Raw genomic sequence first — 19989 nt, forward strand, 5'->3', positions numbered from 1 at the left:
GAGATTTGAAGTTTTGGCTCATCTTTGTATTTGTGGTCTGGGGTATTAATTAGGTCAGAGTATGCTGACTCTTGAAGGATATGCAGGTCTCTAATTCTTGTGATATCAAAAACCATATCTTTCATGGATTGTCATACCCTATGGCAGGGATCTCAGGACTGAATATTGGTAACTGGTTTTTTTTTTTGGTAACTGCTTTTTTAAAAAGAAATTTAGTCCTTAGTAAAAACGCAATTCCTTTTGAGGCATTGCTACTCTAATATAGGAGATTGTAAGATTTTCCTGATAAAAACCACACAGATTTCTGCAACATTATAATATGAGAAAACTAGAAAATCAAAAAATCTGAAAATAGTTAGGTAAATTTGATTATGGTGTATCCAGACATTGTTACACAATGGAGCTATCATACTCGTGCTCTAAGAATTTTTTATGAGTAAAGATTGGTTACATATAATAGATTTAAAAAGTGAAAAATATGTGTAGTGATATCTCAGTTTAATTAAAAAAAAATTCATAGATACAAGAAAAGATTTGAGGAAAGGCCAAAATATTTATGGCAGTTTTCTTTTGGTGTTAGTATTCCAAGGAATTGTTATTTCCTTTTTGATACTTTATTTTCTGACTTTTCTACGTTGAACTTAAATTTCATAATCAGAGAAAATTTTTGTTTTGACAGATATTTTTAAAGTTGTAAATATTTGTAGTCTCATGATGGCCAATTTAGTTTTGATAATAAATGTAATGCAACAGTTATAGTATGTCATCTTTTTGCATTTCCAGACAGGTCCTTACAACCTAGAAACCTGCCTGAGTGTGGTGCTTCTGTCTCTTGCCATGGTAATGGCTGGCTCGGGGAACCTAAAGGTTTTACAGCTTTGTCGCTTCTTACACATGAAAACAGGTGGTGAAATGAACTATGGTTTCCACTTAGCCCATCACATGGCCCTGGGACTTCTCTTTCTGGGAGGAGGAAGGTAAGTGAATATATATTTTTTCTTCAATGAAAATATCTCATGAATAAGATCTGTAAGAGTGAGTTATTTTGGTTTTGAAGATACTTGAAAAAAATTTTTTTTTAAAAAAGATTTGGTTTATTTGACAGAGAGAGACATAGTGAGAGAGGGAACAGAAGCAGGGGGAGTGGGAGAAGGGGAAGCAGGCTTCTGTCTGAGCAGGGAGCCTGATGCGCGCCTTGATCATGTGGGCCTGGGATCATGACTTGAACCAAAGGCAGATGCTTAACGACTGAGCCACCCAGGCGCCCCAATACTTGAAAATTTTTGATCCTGACTGGCTGTTAACATATTGAGGAGCATTAATATACCTTAAAAGGGCTTTTTGTTTGTTTGTTTGTAGTTTAACCATCAATTATACCTTACTTAGTAGAGTTATCATCCTTGCTCTATATTTGCAGAAGAGTCAGTACTCATTTCTTCAGCGTGTCACCTCTTGTTCCCCACTGTTTAGTGACTTTGCCTTTCTACTGAACTGCTCTCTCATAAAGGTTGTGAACACTATCAGTCATCAGGTCCTATGAGAGTTTCTTGGTTTTCCCCTTATTTGCTCTTTTCAGTATCTGTCATTCCTGACCACCTCATCTTTTTGTAAGACTTCCCCAGAATACCTGTCTCTACCCCTGCTGTGCCTCTCCTGTTAACTATTACTTCACTTGTACCCAGAGGTAATCACTATTTAGTCTCCTAACACCTTAGACTGGCTTTGCCTGTTTTTGAAATTCAAGTGGAATCATACACTCTGTGTTATATCATACTTAGAGTGGACCCTTGACCAGCATGGGTTTGAACTATGCATGTCCACTTACACACAATTGTTTTGGTTAAATAAAGTGCAGTGCTGTAAATATATTTTGTCTTCCTTATGATTTTTCTAATATTTTCTTTTCTGTAGCTTTATTGTAAGAGTACAGATTATAGTATATATGTTCAAAATATGTATATGTTTATCCACTTTTATCTACTTTCAGTCAACAGTAGGCTGTTAGTTAAGCTTTGGGGAAGTTCTAAGTTATTCATGGACTTTTTTGACTATGCAGGGTTGTTGGTACCTCTAAGCCTCACATTGTTCAGGGGTCAACTGTACTTCTTTGGCTCAATCTTTTGAGATTTGTCTATGTTGCATGGAGCAATATTGTATTCATATTTCTGTGCTGTTGAATTCCATTGTCTGATTATACCACAGTTCTCAATCTACTCTGCTCTTGATGGATGTGTTGTTTCTAGTTTGGGGCTGTTATAAATATTCTTGTACATGTCTTTGATTTTGTTATATGTAAATCTATACATGGATCTGTGCATATGTATGTACGTATGCTTAACTTCTGTAGATAATGCCATCAGTGCTCCAAATACACCCATCAGTGTTGTATACCGTTCTAGTTGTTCCCTGTCCTTCCCAACACTAGTTTTATTGGGTAGTCTTTTTGATTTTGCCATCTGGTAGTAGTTGTGGTTTTAATTTCCATTTCTCTGAATAATGATATTTAGTACCTTTTATATTTTTAATGGCTAATTGGAAATCTCCTTTTGTAATACCTAAGTCTCCTGCTACCCATTTTCATTGGCTTATTTATTTAAAAATCTTATTTGTGGTGGGGCGCCTGGGTGGCTCAGTCAGTTAAGTGTCTGGCTTCAGCTCAGGTTGTGGTTCCACAGTCCTGGGATCCAGCCCCAGATCGGGCTCCCTACTCAACGGAGCCTGCTTCTCCCTCTCCCTCTGCTTGTTGCTCTTCCTGCTTGTGCTCTCTCTCTCTGTCAGATAAATAAAATCTTAAATTTATTTGTGGTAATATACATATACATTAAAATTTATCTTCTTAATCATTTCTGAATGTACAGTAGTAGTAGTTAAGTGTATTCACCAATCGCCAAAACTTTTTCAACTTGCGGAACTGAAGTTCTGTCCTGCTTAAACAACAGCTCCTCATTCCCTCCTTCCTCCAGCCCCTGACAGCCTCTGTTCTACTCTCTGTTTCTATTCATCTGACTATTCTGTATGGGTTTATCATTATGATCCTGAATCCTCTGTCACTCTTACATGTTGTACTTACCTTCTGCTGTGTGGTTCACCTTTTTGGTGTCTTTTGATGAACAGTTGTTAACATTTTTCTTTTATGGTTTGTACTTTTTTGTCCTTTGGATAAAATATTTCCTTACCCCTCTCCCCCAAATGAAGATACTCTATTTTCTACAAGTTTTTTAGCTTTTCAAAAATTCACATTTGGATATAAAATCTACCTGTACTTGATTTTTCTATAAAATTTTTTAAAAATATTTAATTCATTTATTTGACAGAGAGAGAGAGAGAGAGAGAGCGAGCACAAGCAGGGGGAGCAGCAGAAGGAGAGGGAGAAGCAGGCTCTCCCCTGAGCCGGGAACCTGATGTGGGGCTCAATCCTAGGACCCTGAGATCATGATCTGAGTTGAAGGCAGACACTTAAGGTGTCTATCCAGGCGCCCGTCTATGTGATTTTTTGATAATTGTTGCCCCACTATTACTGAAAAATTTATCCTTTCTTCACGGTTCTGCAATACCATTTTTATTATAAATTAAGTGTCCATATATATACATTTATTTCTGGGCCATTCTGTTCATCTGGTCTATTTATCCATACTTGCACCAGTACCACAGCCTTAGTGCTTGTAGTTCTGTAGTAAGTCTTGATGTCAGGGAGAATGAGTCTTCCGAACTGGGATTTCTTCTTCAAAAGTGTGTTTTTCTGTTTGAATTTTTATATAAATATTTTAATTTGTTTATGATTTTCCACACTAAATAACCCGATAAAATATTGACGAGAATTGCATTGAGCCTATATATTGGTTTGGGAGAAATTGAAATCTGTTATACTATTGAGTCTTTCAGTGTATTGTTTCATTTATTTAGCTTTAGTGTGTGTAACCTTGGCCAACTGATAAAATTTCTACAAGTCATATAGGTTTATTTTCCTCTCTTCTGTAAGACTGAATTAAACATTGGAGCTCACCTTTCTAGAAGTATAAAAGGTAAAGATTGTCAGAAAGAGTGCTTTCCCTTTTAACAGGTTTTGTAGAATTTTTCTTTAATTGTTTAGAATTAAGAATAGTTAAAAAAAACTTACTGTGAAAATACTTATTTTATGATTTTTTAAGAAGATTTTATTTATTTGACAGAGAGAGGGTACAAGCAAGGGTAGCAGCAGGGAGAGGGAGAAGTAGGCTCCTGCTGAGCAGAGAGCCCAATGTGGGGCTTTATCCCAGGACTCTGGGATCATGACCTGAGCCAAAGGCAGAAGATTAACTGACTGAGCCACCCAGGTGCCTCTTATTTTAGGATTTTTGAAAATTTATTTACCTTTTAAAGTAAACCCCTGCATCTCTTGTTCTCTTATTCATTCTTTTAAATTTTAATTCCAGTGTAGTCTTACTCAATGTTAATCTTTCATTGTTTCACACTGTGACCCTACTTGCTCTGCTTTCATATTGAGTAAATTTTCTCCCACTCTGCTCTGCTTTTCTAATGATTTGTGGTCTTTAAATGGTTATGTGTACTTAGTGACAACATTTAAATTTCTCATTGCATAGCCACATCCTGTGTTTAATCTCAAAATTTCTAACATTAATATCTAATATTATCTTTGGGTTTTGGTTTTGTCAAAATGGTAAAGAGACAAAGGCCTATTTTATGCACATGTGAAAATGGATATATTTTCTTACTTAGATTTTGAAATATCTTCTTCCTAATTCATTAAATATATGTATATATGATAAGTGCTATGTTCTTACTTGATGCCTAAATTATTAAAATGATAAATACTTGGGGATATATATGTGTATGTGTGCATGTGAATGTATATAATGAAATGTATATTGATTATCTGCAACAGTGGTTTTATGTGATGTCCAGTACCATCTTTACTTCAAGATTTTTGTAAAATGTTTGTAAGAATAAAAATATTCTTATAAAACCTTTGTAAGAAAAAAAGAAAACTTTGTAAGAAAAGCTTTAGAACTTTAATCTGCCTGTTGGCCATGTAGAGTTTGAGCAGCGGTAAAATAATATAAGGAAAATCTCAAAAGATTTTATTAAGAGTATGTGGCTTTTATAAAAATAAGTTTATCACAGTGATAAGAAAAAAACTGTTTATACTTGGAGTTCTGTACATACCTCGTTATTGTCATGTCTTCATTCATGACTTTCAGTATCTGTAATCTCTAGGATTGCACTCATGGTCCTCACTATTGTGATATTTTCGGTTGAAAAACCGTGTTTACTAATTCAGGTTTTGAAAGTTAGCATCTGTGGAATGTTTCTTCCGCTTTCAATAGTAGATAATCTTAAAATGGCTTAAAGACTCACTGAAGGGGCGTCTGGGTGGCTCGGGGCACCTGGGTGGCTCAGTGGGTTAAAGCCTCTGCCTTTCGCTTAGGTGATGATCTCAAGGTCCTGGGATCGAGCCCCCACATCAGGTTCTCCGCTCAGCAGGGAGCCTGCTTCCTCCCTCTCTCTGCCTGCCTCTCTGCCTGCCTGTGATCTCTCTCTCTGTCAAATAAATAAATAAGTTTTTTTTTTAAAAAAGACTCACTGAAAAGTGAAACGTTCATAGCACTGGCACACTAGTATCTATCAAAGCATTTCGTCAGTGGGCCTTGCTAGAGTACCCCAATTACCGGATTCTCAAGAAGGCCTTGGAAGTTTGCACAGTGTATTTAATAACGTTTTTCCCTCCTGCATTTGTTTCACAGGTACTCTTTGAGTACATCAAACTCTTCCATTGCTGCTCTCCTCTGTGCCCTTTATCCGCACTTCCCGGCTCACAGCACTGACAATCGGTGAGTCTGATGATTGTGTCCTCAGTGTGATCTTCTGTAAAGTCTTCAAGGGGTAATTTGATGGTGCTTTGGTTCCATGGACTCATTTCCAAATTAATTTGTTTTCTTCTTGGACTTAGTTACCTTCCTGACTAAATCTTCTAAAATGTTTCTCCAAATATTAGACCAAAAGAGAACTTTGGACGTCTGATGGACTGATGGATCCATCTTCCACCATTCTTTAATCAGTAGAACTGCTCTGAACCCAGAAGTAGGCCAAACAGGGTTACCTTTAGGGAAAAATTAATCAAACAAAAGATAGTAGCCAACAGAAGCAAGATGATGTATTTTATATCATAATTGTTTAATTCTAAGAGAGAAATGGGTCTGATTTAGTGGCAGTGTCTATATGAAATTCCATTTTCCCCTCTTTCACATTAATGCTGAGAAGTTTTGTATAAGTGAAATAAAAGGGACATGAAAAGCAAAATGCAGCAAAGAATCAGAGATAACTTATAAGTGGCAGTGAGCCCTAGAACCTCAAACACGTAGGAAAGGAGTGATTGTACAGAAGCTCTGCATTTGAGAGCACAGACGGCCTTCAGCAGTGCAGTCTCCCTGGCAGTTTCAGGCATAGCTGATTCCTGCTGCATATGGAGGAGGGGGAAAAAATAGTTCCTTATGCTCCCGTGACATCCAAGGTGACCAGTGTGTTCGGCTCATCTCTCAAGAGACGCATCAAGGATTGGAGCACTAAGTAGTAACTGAGCTGTCATGCTCTAGTGTAATGTCGTTTAAAATAGTAATAATAAATGAAAGTGGCCTGATCTGACGTCCAAACTCTGATGATAGGTGGAGCACAAGCATATTCTTGTTAAATTATTGCAGCTCTGACAAGTGGTCTCTTGCTTGTCAATCAATTTAGGAAAAACTTTTTGAGCTGTTAATGTCAGTAATTAGTGGTTAGGGTACAACAAGGAGTCTCACTTCCCTATTGCTGGGAGAATTGTTTTGGTTTAGCTATTTTAAGCAAAGCTGTTTGGTGATAAGCACCAAGAACCTTTATGTAACTGATAAATACCTTTCTTTTCTTCCTGGCCTTGATTGTTTTTAATTTTTTCTTTTTTAAACAAGAACATATCTACACATTTATTTATTTATTTATTTATTTATTTTTCAGTAAGGTTAAATCCTTGAGGGGTACGGCATCACACAGATTCTGTGGCCAATGACTTTAACAGGAAGGTGGCTTTGGAATTAGGCACGAACCATGCCACTGTTTCCATGAGCATGAGTTACTTTTTCCCAGATTACTCTGGTTTTGTTCAGTTTGCCACCAGGAGTAACTGTGTCATTTTTTGATTTGTATATATAAGCATATCTCTTGCCTAGATAGAATTCAGTTTCATTTCAAGCACAAACACTTTCAATTTTAAGAGCTATGTGCTCCCTCTGGTTTCAGAGACCCTGCTTATAGCCAGCAAAAATGGCCTTGGACCACAGCCTTCATTTGTCATTATAGGAGTCCTCTTCTCAATAGGCCCCACTTACTTGCACCCAGAGTTTAGCAGCAGGAGCCCCCCTCTGCTTTTAATTCTGATTAATTTATAGGAAAGGGTAGGTTTGGGTGGGAGGAGGGAGGCTATTGTTGTAACTTAAATTTAAAAAGAAAAATTTGAAGTCTCATTTGATCCTTTTATGGCATCTTAAAATCTAAAAACTTTTGGTATCTAAATGCTAAAAAATAGAGGAGTGCCTGGGTGGCTCAGTCCATTTAGCGTTCCCCTTCAGCTCAGGTTGTGATCCTGGAGTCCTGGGATCAAGCCCTGTGTCAGGCTTCTTGCTCAGTCTCCCTGTCCCTCTGCCATTCCCCCTGCTTGTTCTCTCCTGTTCTCTCTCTCTTTCAAATAAATAAAATCTTTATAAATAAATAAATAAATGCTAAAAAATAAATGGTAGTTAAAAAATTTTTTTTTGAAAACCTAGAAAAGCATCATAATTTCCCCCATTAGTTTTCGGTGTCCTGGATCCCAGGTGTGTGTGTGTATATTTGTGTATAAGGGTGCATACGTAGACGAGCTTTCCTTCTCCCTACCAGCCCTTACGCCAGAAAAACAAAGACCTAGAAATAAGTCCCTTGGAAGGTAAAAAGGTGCCTATGCAGGTCATTAGAGGATTATTTGAGAACTGATTTTATAAGTGATGATTTTTTCAGTAAATATTTTCATGTTAAGGTAATTTTTACCTCATCTATAAAACCTTTTAACTATGAAAATGCAAGTAAAGAATTCTTGAGTCAAGGATCATGCATCTATAATTTTTTAAAGAGAATCTCTTCGTTAGTTTTTAATTGAATCTTGTCATCTTCCTAAATTTAGGACCGCTGTCATGGGAAGATAACAACCCCAGCTTCTGTCAGGGTTCAGTGTTGGCAGCAATGGGGTGGAGAGCTCACACTGTCTCAGCAGCTCGTTACCTCCTGTCTGTGTTTTCTGTGAACAGATATCATCTGCAGGCTCTGCGGCACCTGTATGTGCTGGCTGCGGAACCAAGGCTCCTGGTGCCAGTGGATGTGGACACAAACATGCCCTGCTATGCCCTTTTAGAAGTTACCTATAAGGTCATTCTCTCCTTTCATTTATCTGTAGTTTTGTTACCACTCATGCATCTTTGCAGGTCAAAATATTTCAGAACTGTTGTCCTTTAAAAGACGACAGAGTGAATTACTCTCTTACAAAAATTGAAGCTTCTAAAGTTCTCGTACATCCTGTCAGGCCATTCGGGCTCACTTGTAGTTTAGAAGGGTAATAGTGTAGAAGTCATCAGCTGCTCTTCTGTCCCAGAGTCTAGAGTTTGAAAATGTCCTTGTTCACAAGTTTTGAGTTAGAACTATTCTAGATCTGTTTGCGGAGCGTATTTGATGAGAGATCTTTGATTTAGATGCACACATTGTAAATCATGTGTATCCTTCCTTCATTCAGAATATTATTAAGTACCTTCTGTGCATCAAACTATGCAAAGGCTCTGGGGTATAAAAATTACATCTTTGTATTCCTTAAGGACCTGCTGTCCATTAGGTAGCCAGGCATGGATGCAGTAAGAGTAGCGCATGGGGGTATGTGTAAAATGCAGGGGAGCAGAAGAGAAATGTCCCCTCCAGCTGTTGAGGGCTGGGGAAGTAGTCCTGGTAGACACAGTGTTTGGGCTGAGGTTTGCCAGCCGAGCAAAGGCATGTTCCCAGAAGATGACATGTGTGTAAACCCAGAGGCTTCAGAAGTACAGATCTTCTGAACTGCTAGTATGTGAAGTGGTATAAGGTGATGCAGGCCTTCCAAAGGATTGTACACTTAGCCCTTAAGACTTGATACAACGAGGATTTTGCCATCTGGCCATCTGTATAGAAACGGTGGGGAAAGAGACGTACAGAGTAGATGGAGATCTTTCTTCTTTGTAGCTTCCCCTAACTACATAGTGAATTGTGGCTGTTCTTTTACTTCTGTAAAGGGTACTCAGTGGTATGAACAAACCAAAGAAGAATTGATGGCTCCTACCCTTCTTCCAGAACTCCACCTGTTAAAGCAGGTGAGTGGGATGTGATTTAGGGAGATCTGTGCAAGAGGTTAATTCAGCCACATCAGTGTGCATCAGAGGTAACTGAGATGAAGCCTCTGCTTTCTCAGTGTTCTGTAGGAAATAGGAAAGCAGCCCTGGGAGGAATTATCATGAACAGAGATGGTCTTTACTTGCAGATCTTTACTGAGAGGTTAGATGGCCATAGAATTTGATTCACATACATTTTTGTGTAGTAATGAAGCTTGTTGACTTTTCAGTGTCTCTTTCCGGCTTATTTTACTTCCTCTGAGAAATGTGGGTTTCATTTTGCCACAGTAGCACCTCTTTAGCGTTTGATTGATTGTGTTCACATTTATCTTGGCAGATTAAAGTAAAAGGCCCGCGATACTGGGAACTGCTCATAGATTTAAGCAAGGGAACACAACACTTGAAGTAAGTATACTGAATTTCTTAGATGTGTCTGTGAAGTGAATAGAAGTAAATGGGAAGGTAGAAATTGCAGATTATTATCTAGGATGGTTCCTTGTCATTCTTTGATCTCATGCAGGACAATAGAGTATATATTGAATAAAGTCTGTAACTTTGAAATGGAGTTTATATTAGAAAATGAGTTTTCGGGTTCTTTTTTTGAAGATTTTATTTATTTATTTGGCATGGGGGTTGGGGAGAGCAGGCACAAGCAGGGGGAACAGCAGGCAGAGGGAGAAGCAGGCTCCCCGCTAAGCAAGGAGCCCGATGTGGGGCTCGATCCCAGGACCTTGGGATCATGACCCGAGCTGAAGGCAGATGCTTAATCTACTGAGCCACCCAGGTGCCCAAGTTTTAGTTTAGAAGACACCCTAAGTAGTTAGTTATATTTATTTATCGAGAAGCTTGTAGTGATTTAAGTTGGTACAGAATTGGAATTATCTGTTGGAGCAGTAATAAAAGATAATCAGTGTAAAAAAGTCAGGCTGGGGTGGGTGGTGCCTGAGTGGCTCAGTTGGTTCAGTGTCTGCTTTTAGCTCAGGTCATGGTCCCCAGGTCCTGGGATTAGGCCCCGCATTGGGTTCCCTGCTCAGCGGGAAACCTGCTTCCCCTTTCCCTCTGCCTGTCGCTCCCCCTGCTTGTGTGTTCTCTCTCTCTCTCTCTCTTTTTCTCTGTCAAATAAATGAATAAAACCTTAAAAAAAAAAAAAAAGAAAGTAAGATTGGAAAAAAAAAAAAAAAGGCTGGCATGTATGTCCATCTACAAAGGGAACTTTGTAACAATTGATATTTGCCAGACCACATCTTGGATATTTTTATTACTGTTTTGTTGAATTGTTCTTACAAAATTAAGATTATGATAGATAACTTTTGAGTGGAAATAGTCATATGCAAGTAATTACTTTAATGAACAGAGTGCTAATTTTATACCTTGATTAGGGTAAATTAAGTCTTTAAATTTCTAGAAAGTTTAATAAGCCCATAACAATTTGGTTTGAGAGGGTTGGGGGGTGGGGGTTGGGGTAACAGGGCGATGGGTGTTAAGGAGGGCATATTTTGTGATGAGCACTTGCGTTGTGTTACATGCAACTAATGAATCATTGAACACTACATCAAAAACTAGTGATGTACTATACAGTGACTAACTGAACATATTAAAATAAATTAATTAATTAAAAAAAGAATTTTATAGTTTGGTCCCAATTTATATTTCCCTTAAACTATATATGATGGCTGTTTTCTCTATTGTTCTCTTTAGATTTGCGGCATCATTTTTTTTCTGCTACTAACCAATCAATAGATATCTAGTACTTCCAGAGGATAGAGGATAAAGGGAATATGGAGAAATGTTAGATAAAATATTGCCTTTGAAGCACACACTTGAGCAGGCAGAGCATGAACTGAGTTCTGGGAACTTAGATACCAAAGAGTAGTAGAACTTTATTTTGGCTTTCTCATAGGGACTGATTTAATTTTAGATACAGTAAATAATCATATGCCCTACTGGAAAATGATGAAGGCTTCATCTCATGTGAACATGATGTTGGGAGACACTGTGTTTCCAGCTGAGAACTACAAATAATACCTCACATAAAATTCATTCTTGTTTTTTTTTCTCCCCCCACCCCCCAGATCAATCCTTTCTAAGGATGGAGTTCTGTATGTTAAGCTCAGAGCAGGTCAGCTCTCCTACAAGGAAGATCCAATGGGGTGGCAAAGTTTGTTGGCCCAGACAGTGGCCAACAGGAACTCTGAGGCTCGGGCTTTCAAGGTAGTATTGACTGGTTAAAAACTGAAGGATGAGTTGGAATAATTACAAATCCCACTAGCCCACTTAAAACATGCACTTCTGTGGTAACATTTATCGTACCATTTGGGTGAATCTGCTCTCTCATCACTGCAGATTATAAAGACTGAATGACCTTGGATCTGTTTCTTGTTTTATGTAGCAGCTACAGTAAAATATGGGCCATCTGCCAGGACTCTAAGGATGACTTACATTCAGCAGTAGGGACAGTTTATCTTTTTTAATTTATTTTTTAGTTAACATGTAATGTATTATTTGCCCCAGGGATACAGGTCTGTGTATTGTCAGGCTTACACACTTCACAGCACTCACCATAGCACATACCCTCCCCAGTGTCCATAACCCAACGCCCAGGTCAGTATATCTTAACACTATAAAAATGTTTAGTTTAGTAATTTTACTTACTAATCTTCACATCTGTTAAGATTTGTTTAATTCATGGCAGAAATAGATAAAGATTTTTACAAGGTAGCGCTAATTAGTATTTTTTTAAACCCCTCATTTGTTGGTTAAATCTTGGTGAGGCTAAAAGAATGACAGGTTTAGGGGCACCTGGGTGGCTCAGTGGGTTAAGCCACTGCCTTCGGCTCAGGTCATGATCTCGGGGTCCAGAGAGTCCCGCATCGGGCTCTCTGCTCAGCAGGGAGCCTGCTTCCTCCTCTCTCTCTCTGCCTAACTCTCTGCCTACTTGTGATCTCTCTCTGTCAAATAAATAAATAAAAAATCTTTAAAAAAAAAAAAAAGAATGACAGGTTTATCAGTTTGCTTTATTATTCTCATAGTACTTGACTGCTAATTTAAGAGTATTTCAAATGAAAAAGCAGTTAAAGTAAGAGTGTATGAAACAATTTCATCCCTATTGTGGTCAGTACGTATTTTACTCTATACTTAAGAAGTTAAATATGTTCCCCACACTAGAAGTGTGTTCCACAGGGACGCCTGGGTGGCTCAGTCAGTTAAGCGTCTGCCGGGGTCCTGATCCGGGAGTCCTGGGATTGAGTCCTGCATCGGGCTCCCTGCTCAACGGGGAGTCTGCTTCTCCCTCCCTCTGCCTGCTCGCCCTGCTTGTGAGCTCGCTCTCTCTCTCTCTCACACAAATACATAAATGAGATCTTAAAAAAAAAAAAAAATGTGTTCCATAAACTAACATTAAAATTTCTCAGTTTAAGTATAGTTTTCAGGAATTTAATGAGCAAATGTGCTCCTGCTGAAGATGTATCAAGTCGCAGTATAAAGTGGTCAGAGCCCCTGGAGGGTGGCGGTAGAGGCAAAAATGTGGCTGGTGGACTGGCTAAGTGGTCGGCAGGGGACTAAATGAGCCACCTTTGTTTTTCCACATAAGGAGATAGCATTTATTTTAATTTAACTCATATTTCGTTTTAGACCAGTTACATACAACTGAGCCTTTATAATAGTTCCCAGGGTTTAAGTAGATGTAGTTGACATTAATGAATTTTGTTGGGCAGTATTTGATAGGATGTCTATGAAATAGATCTGAAGGACTTTTGGATATGGTTTAACTTAAGCTCTCTTGCTTGTATAAATTAGAGCCCATCTCAAAGACCCTAATCTAATTTGTAAAGAAAATAGAAAAGTTTATACTCGATTTTGAATTGGGAAATTCTGTAAAGATTAAAAGGCATCTCAATTCCCTGCTTCAAGGGAATTCAGAAGCAAGACATAAACCTCAGTGGAAAATTGTAATACCTTTGTATTCCATATATTCCATATTTCATTTTCTTGAACCTTGAGTGTTAATCTCTTTTTTTCCAATTTTTTTTATTGTGGTAAAATATACACAAAATTTGTTGTTGTAACCCCCTAAATGTATAGTTCAGTGATATTAAGTCCATTCATATTGTTCTGCAGTCATTAGCCACCATCCATCTGTAGGACTCTTTCATCTTGTAAAACTGAACCTCTGCACCCATTCAACAGCAACTCCTGTTCCTGCTCGCAGCCCCAGGTGCCCACCATTCTGCTTTCTGTCTCTGAATTTGATTATTCTAGGATCCTCATACAAGTGGAATCCATACAGCGTTTAGCTTTTAGTGAGTGGATTGTGTGGTAGTCTTTTTGCCTTACCTTATCGGTTTCAGTTCTAGTTTCTTATTTGTTTTTCAGTTAATGAGGGAGAGGGGAAAGCCTTTTGGGGGCAAGTTGTATAAGAAAGACCTGTTTATTATTGGCCTTTTGAGAAGTCAGTAGCTTATGTTTGGCTTACGTGAAAAAGCGTCTTGTAACTTCTCAGCGGAACAGGTTGGTGAAGCTACAGCAAATTTGTACAGCCTTGGGCTTTATGGGAACGTTGTGTGAAAACAGTGAGGTAGTTTTCTTACAACTGCATATACTACAATTTGAGCAATAAGGAAAATAACCTCTGATATTTCACATTTGTTGCTGTTGTTTATTTTTTCAGCCAGAAACAATTTCAGCATTTACTTCTGATCCAGCACTTCTGTCATTTGCCGAATATTTCTGCAAACCAACTGTGAACATGGGTCAGGTATGTATCGTGTTTTACTCAGCTACAGCTTATTGTAGGCTACAACTTATTATTTATCTGTGAGCACCACCGAAAAACTCAGGTACATTGGATGATTTTTGCTTGGCAAATACAGATTTTTCATAGTCTTTTTTTTTTTTTTTTTAAGATCTTATTTATATGACAAAGAGAAAACAGGAGTGTATAAACAGGAAGAGCAGCAGAGGGAGAGGGAGCAGGCTTCCCGCTGAGCAGGGAGCCTGACACAGGGCTCTATCCCAGGCCCCTGGGATCATGACTTGAGCTGAAGTCAGTTGCTCAACCAACTGAGCCACCTAGGTGCCCCAGATTTTTTGTAGTCTAAAATTATTAAATTTGGTAACTCCCTACCTTGATAGAAGAAATAACTTAAGGTTTCTAAGGTGTTAATTTCAATAGGTGATATTTTCTTATGTGCCTTCTTGTACTGATTGATATTTTCATTGTTTACTGTCTCTTATTTTTATCTAATCTTATTATTTGTTTCCTCGCATTTTATAGCTTTTTTCTCTTGGTCATAAAACTTGTTCTCTTCAGGATTCAAAGGGTGCCCAGTAGATCTTTTATTTAATCCAAGGCTTGAATGCAGTTATTTGATATCTGGGATTGAGGGCCTGTTGCCTATAAGTGTGTGTAGCTCTGGGAAAATTTTTTAGCCTCTCCAAAATGCAGTTTCATTGTTTCTAAAAGTGGGATTATGATAGAACCTACCTTACATTGTTGTTTAAGTGAGATAATTGTAACCCCTTTAACTTACTGAATCGTGACTATTTATTAGACACTTTGTTCAGTATTTTATGTAATTTTCTTATGGATTCTGACTCTGAGGGTAGGTACTTTACCATTCCAGGTTTGCAGATGAGGAAACTGCCACTCAGCTAGCACATGCCCAAGATCACACCCCTAGTGAGGGCTGGGCAAGCATTCAAGGTTGCAGGTCTCTGATGAAAGTCCATGCCTGTCCTTTAGCCCAACTGGGTTTGGTTGTGCTGCCTCCTCCATACCTGTTCTGCTCGGTGTTTTTAGTGCATCTTTGTGGATGCTGGGTTTTCTTTCTGGATCTTGCTCTTGCCAGCCTAATCCAAGGCACGTCTCTGCAGTGTCTTGTCAGCTCATTTTACTGCAGCCAATACTTCCTCTCCTCACAGCACTTATAGCCCTAACTGTCCCTTCAGACTTAATTTTACCACATTTGATTGATGTTTAGTGTTGCGTTCACTATGCTTTTATAAAGAGATAGCTGTTTTACCCTATGTATTATTGACTGTTGAGCTTAAGAAGGGCCATGTCGTTGCTCTACAACGTTGAATTGATTTTGGAATATACATTGATGTGCTACAAAAAGTTTCTAATTCTCCACAGAAACAGGAAATTCTGGATCTGTTTTCTTCAGTACTGTATGAATGTGTTACTCAGGAGACCCCAGAGATGCTGCCTGCATACATAGCAATGGATCAGGTATGGTTCAAAAACCAGTTCAATTCTGATGACATTTATACTGTATTTTAATTAACATACTGAACAGTGAGATAAGGTTCCCTGTGTGTCCATCTTTTTTGGTTTCTCATTGCTTTAGCGATTCAAAAAAGGAAACCCTATAAAACTTAAAAGCTTTACTTATGACAAAAAAAAGCTTAGAATTTATGATGCCAGGAACTCTAGGGCTCCCAGTCTCCCCTTTTTTCTCTTCCTTTGACTATCAGGGGAAGACTACGTTCCCTTCCTTTCTCCCCTAGCATCCTTCTCTTGACTCCTTCCTGCAAAGTCTCTTCATGGAAAAGAAATGCAAATGAGCAGTAAGTGAACAAACAGTACTCTAGCGATGGCAGTAATGTGAAATTATGCTTGTGTGATTGAGCGTGCAAGAGGTTATAGTATTAGTATGTAGGGATTTAGGAAGCTGGAGTTCATTTTTAAATTTATTTTATTTTATTGCTGTTTTAAAAGAGCCTAGAAGTGGTAATGCAGAAAATGATGCTTAACTGCTTCCCTAAAGGATCAGGCCAATTTATTCACTTTGGGTTATTAGTAATAAACAAGACTTTTTAATAGTATCAGACCCAAAATTGCAGTTAAGCTTAGCCAGTAGTTTTCTAACTGGGCTTAAATTTATAGAGTAATTTTCAGAATACAGATCTTTAAGTCCCGTTCTGTATCATCTACAGAATTTTCTGGGATGAGGTCCAGATATGTGATTTTTAAAGAATTCTTTAAGGGAATGTGACACGGTGAGTTCACAGATAAGCATGTGGGACTCATTGTCTAAATGCAAAGGAAGAAATCTCTAATGGCAAAATAATCTTTATTGAAAAGTAGGAAATGACAGTTAGGAAGGAGAGAATTTCCCAAAACCTGAAGATCACATTCTATCAAGTTATATTCTTAATTAAAAGGCAAGTTCTAATATAACCAGATAGGCCCAGAAGGGCATGATTGTCTGGTATCCATCCACATCTTTTAATTGGAAAGTATGATTTTGTGATGTCCACACTAACACTATTTGTCACAGGGCTCTCTATATAGCAGTTAAATAATGAGTTTTGTTTTTCTTTAGTTGGCCGAAAGTGTTCCCTTTTTATGCTCTGAACCTTTATCCCTTCACAGTCATGGGCAGGTGTCTACAGAAGAACATCCCTGCTGGTTGCAGCCATGGTGATTTTGCAGATGGGTCCCAAGAACAGTATTATTAGTAGTATTGTTTTGCCTTCTGACCCCTGGGTTCCCTGGCCAAGCCATTGTACTCTATTTGGGTTTCCCAGAAGTGATGGCAGTAGACCTAGCGGGTCTTCATTTTTCAGAGCCATTGAGCCAAGAATGAGGTCATTTGCCTTTGTTGCTTTTGCCTAAAAGCTATTTATGTGGGGACCACACTGAAGAGGGTGGACATGTATCTGCACCCTCTCCTCTGGGGCTAACTGCATCAAAACATGGAATGGATTCCCCTCTGCCCTTTATTGATCTATGAGCCATATTTTAAAAATACTCTATTATACAACTCTGAGCAAGAGATGATTATGGCAATTTCACTCTTTCTTTCATTAAGTGGACTGCTGTTACTTTTATCTCCTCAAGGCTATGAGAAGACTAGGAAGAAGAGAAATGTGTGAAACATCTGAACTTTGGCAGATAAAGCTGGTGTTAGAGTTTTTCAGCTCCAGGAGCCATCAGGAGCGGCTTCAGAATCACCCTAAGCGGGGGCTCTTTATGAACTCTGAGTTCCTCCCTGTTGTAAAATGCACTATTGATAATACTCTGGACCAGTGGCTACAAGGTAATAATTGCATTATGCCCAGTGCTTTTTTATTTTTTAAAATTCTTTATTTAAATTCAATTTAATAAACATATAGTATATTATTAGCTTGAGGGGTAGAATTTAGTGATTCATCAGTTGCATAGAACACCCATGTTCATTACATCAAGTGCTGCCTTAGTGCCCATCACCCAGATACCCCATCCCCCTCCACCTCCCCTCCAGCAACCCTCAGTTTGTTTCCTAGAGCTAAGTGTCTCTTATGGTTTGTGTCATTATTTTCATTTTTTTAAAATTTTTCCTTTCCTTCCCATATGTTCATCTGTTTCTTAAATTCTGCATATAAATGAAATCATTTGGTACTTATCTTTCTCTGATTCATTTCACTTAGTATAATACCCTCTAGTTCTACTACATCATTGCAAATGGCAAGATTTCATTCTTTTTAATGGCCAAGTAATATTCTGTGTGTGTGTGTGTGTGTGTGTGTGTGTGTGTGTGTGTGTGTGAGTGAGACATCTTTATCCATTCTTCTGTTGATGGATGTCTGGGCTCTTTATATTTGGCTATTGTGGACATTGCTGCACTGGGGTCCAGGTGCCCCTTCAAATCAATATATTTGTATCCTTTGGGTAAATACCAAGTAGTGCAATTGCTGGGTTGTAGGGCAGTTCTATTTTTGACCTTTTGAGGAGCCCCCATACTGTTTTTCAGATTTCCTGGTGCTTTTAAGATATTGGAATTCAGGCTTTTCAGTTGTAACATTTTCTTTCATTGTTAACCAAGATAAACCTGAATATAAGCTTGAATGGCTTTAGATGTAATGTTCTCAGTGAGGTGAATTGGACTCTGCTTATTTACTTCAACTTCTTTAAAAAATATATTTAACTCTGCTTAATACATTACGAGAATGTATATACGTCCACATATATATGTATGTATATCTATACATTTTATTTTATTTTTAAAGTTTATTTATTTATTTGACAGAGATCACAGGTAGGCAGGGAGGTAGGCAGAGAGAGAAGGGGAAGCAGGCTCCCTGCTGAGCAGAGAGCCCGATGCGGGGCTCGATCCCAGGATCCTGAGATCATGATCTGAGCTGAAGGCAGAGGCTTTAACCCACTGAGCCACCCAGGTGCCCCTATTTATACATTTTAAATACCACATGACACTTAAGAACTTGTTTTATCTTTTCTAGCATCAGATCCTGTTTCCTTTCCAGTGTCTCTCTCTGCTGTTTCTTAGGGGTGTGGCCTGTCACCTAGCTATGAAGTCAATAGGCTGTTTTCTTCCCTTCCCTTCTGCCCTGTGTACACTGAAAACTTGATGTGTGCTTAGAAGGAAGGTTTGTTTTACCAGCTCTTTGAGTCAGTCAGTGGGAACCTGGGACATCATGTGACTGTGGCTTAGAAGTATAGACTTACAATTGCAGGGGAAGAGTGGAGGCAAATGAGGGGCCTTTTAATTTTGGGAAACCTGTCTAATGTGTGATATATGTTTGAAATTGATTTTTAGCCAACATCTTGATCTTTTTATTCTCTTCAGTTCCTTTAAATAACTTCTGGTACATACCTGACAGCAACCTGTTTGGGGTAAATACTAACCTTAATAATAGCAGTAGTAATAATTCTTGATGTTTTAAAGCTGTTAGTAGCCAGTAGAATCTGCATTTGCATATGATTTAGGTAAAAACTATCTACTGTAATATAGGGAATAAATTTCTGGAAAAAAAAAAGTAAACCAGATTATGAAGAGTATACATGAAAAACAGCAATTTCAAACTCCTCGTGTTTGATTAACAACTACATTGTTCTGTCATTTTCTCTTACAATTCAAAAGATTATGCAGTTTTAAAATGTTTTTTTAAAAATCTAATTTTTTGGGAAATATACAAGTTAATACATGGGTTTTGATATTTTGTTTGTATTCAGTTCAGCATGATCATCTATGGCAGACCTTTGCTGTTGATAAGAAGTATGTCCTTAACCTTTGCAGCTTCTCTGATTTGCACATTTCATATCAGTAATGAACTTCGGCAGTGAGTGGAGCAGTCTCTAAAACAGTGCTCAGAGTTACTGTTTCTCTTACTGCTCATTAGGGCATTTGGTAGTTTACAACATTGCTCTTTACCAAATTTGACTTGCCATTGCGATTACCAAAATTTGCATTTATTTTTCAGGGAAGAACCATCACTTTTAAATTGAGGTAAAATTGATTGCATCAGTTTCAGATAATGCATTTATATTAGTTTCAGGTGTATAACATAATTTGATACTGACATATACACAAAGTGATCATGATAGTAAGTCTAGTTAGTTACCATCCTTCATCATACATCTGACTCCCTTCACTCTTTTTATCCACCTCTAGCCCTCTTCCCTTGTGACAACCATCTCTCTCTTTTTTGTATCTATGAGTTTTGTTTTTTAGGTTCCACATATGCACAAAAGCATACGGTATTTGTCTTTCTCTGTCTAACTTATGTCAGTTAGCATAATACCCTCAAGGCCTATCCATGTTATTGCAAGTGGCAAGATTTCATTCATTTATAAGGCAGA

At 38.1% G+C, this 19989-nt stretch overlaps 1 protein-coding gene and 1 pseudogene across 3 annotated transcripts in view; one reads left to right on the plus strand and one right to left on the minus strand.

Moving 5' to 3' along the window:
* Positions 1 to 19989, plus strand: part of ANAPC1 (anaphase promoting complex subunit 1) — a 103347-nt gene that overhangs the window by 73051 nt on the left and 10307 nt on the right. For all 3 annotated transcript variants that reach the window (XM_044261622.1, XM_044261621.1, XM_044261623.1), the window contains 9 exons: positions 784 to 977; positions 5742 to 5828; positions 8310 to 8427; positions 9312 to 9389; positions 9745 to 9812; positions 11480 to 11618; positions 14074 to 14160; positions 15541 to 15636; positions 17251 to 17449. In XM_044261622.1, the coding sequence (XP_044117557.1) occupies positions 784 to 977; positions 5742 to 5828; positions 8310 to 8427; positions 9312 to 9389; positions 9745 to 9812; positions 11480 to 11618; positions 14074 to 14160; positions 15541 to 15636; positions 17251 to 17449 (1066 nt within the window). The remainder of the gene's footprint in view (positions 1 to 783; positions 978 to 5741; positions 5829 to 8309; positions 8428 to 9311; positions 9390 to 9744; positions 9813 to 11479; positions 11619 to 14073; positions 14161 to 15540; positions 15637 to 17250; positions 17450 to 19989) is intronic.
* LOC122915839 lies at positions 6993 to 8057 on the minus strand (annotated as a pseudogene).

Source organism: Neovison vison, chromosome 8, assembly GCF_020171115.1.
Source record: "Neovison vison isolate M4711 chromosome 8, ASM_NN_V1, whole genome shotgun sequence".
Classification (NCBI taxonomy): domain Eukaryota; kingdom Metazoa; phylum Chordata; class Mammalia; order Carnivora; family Mustelidae; genus Neogale; species Neogale vison.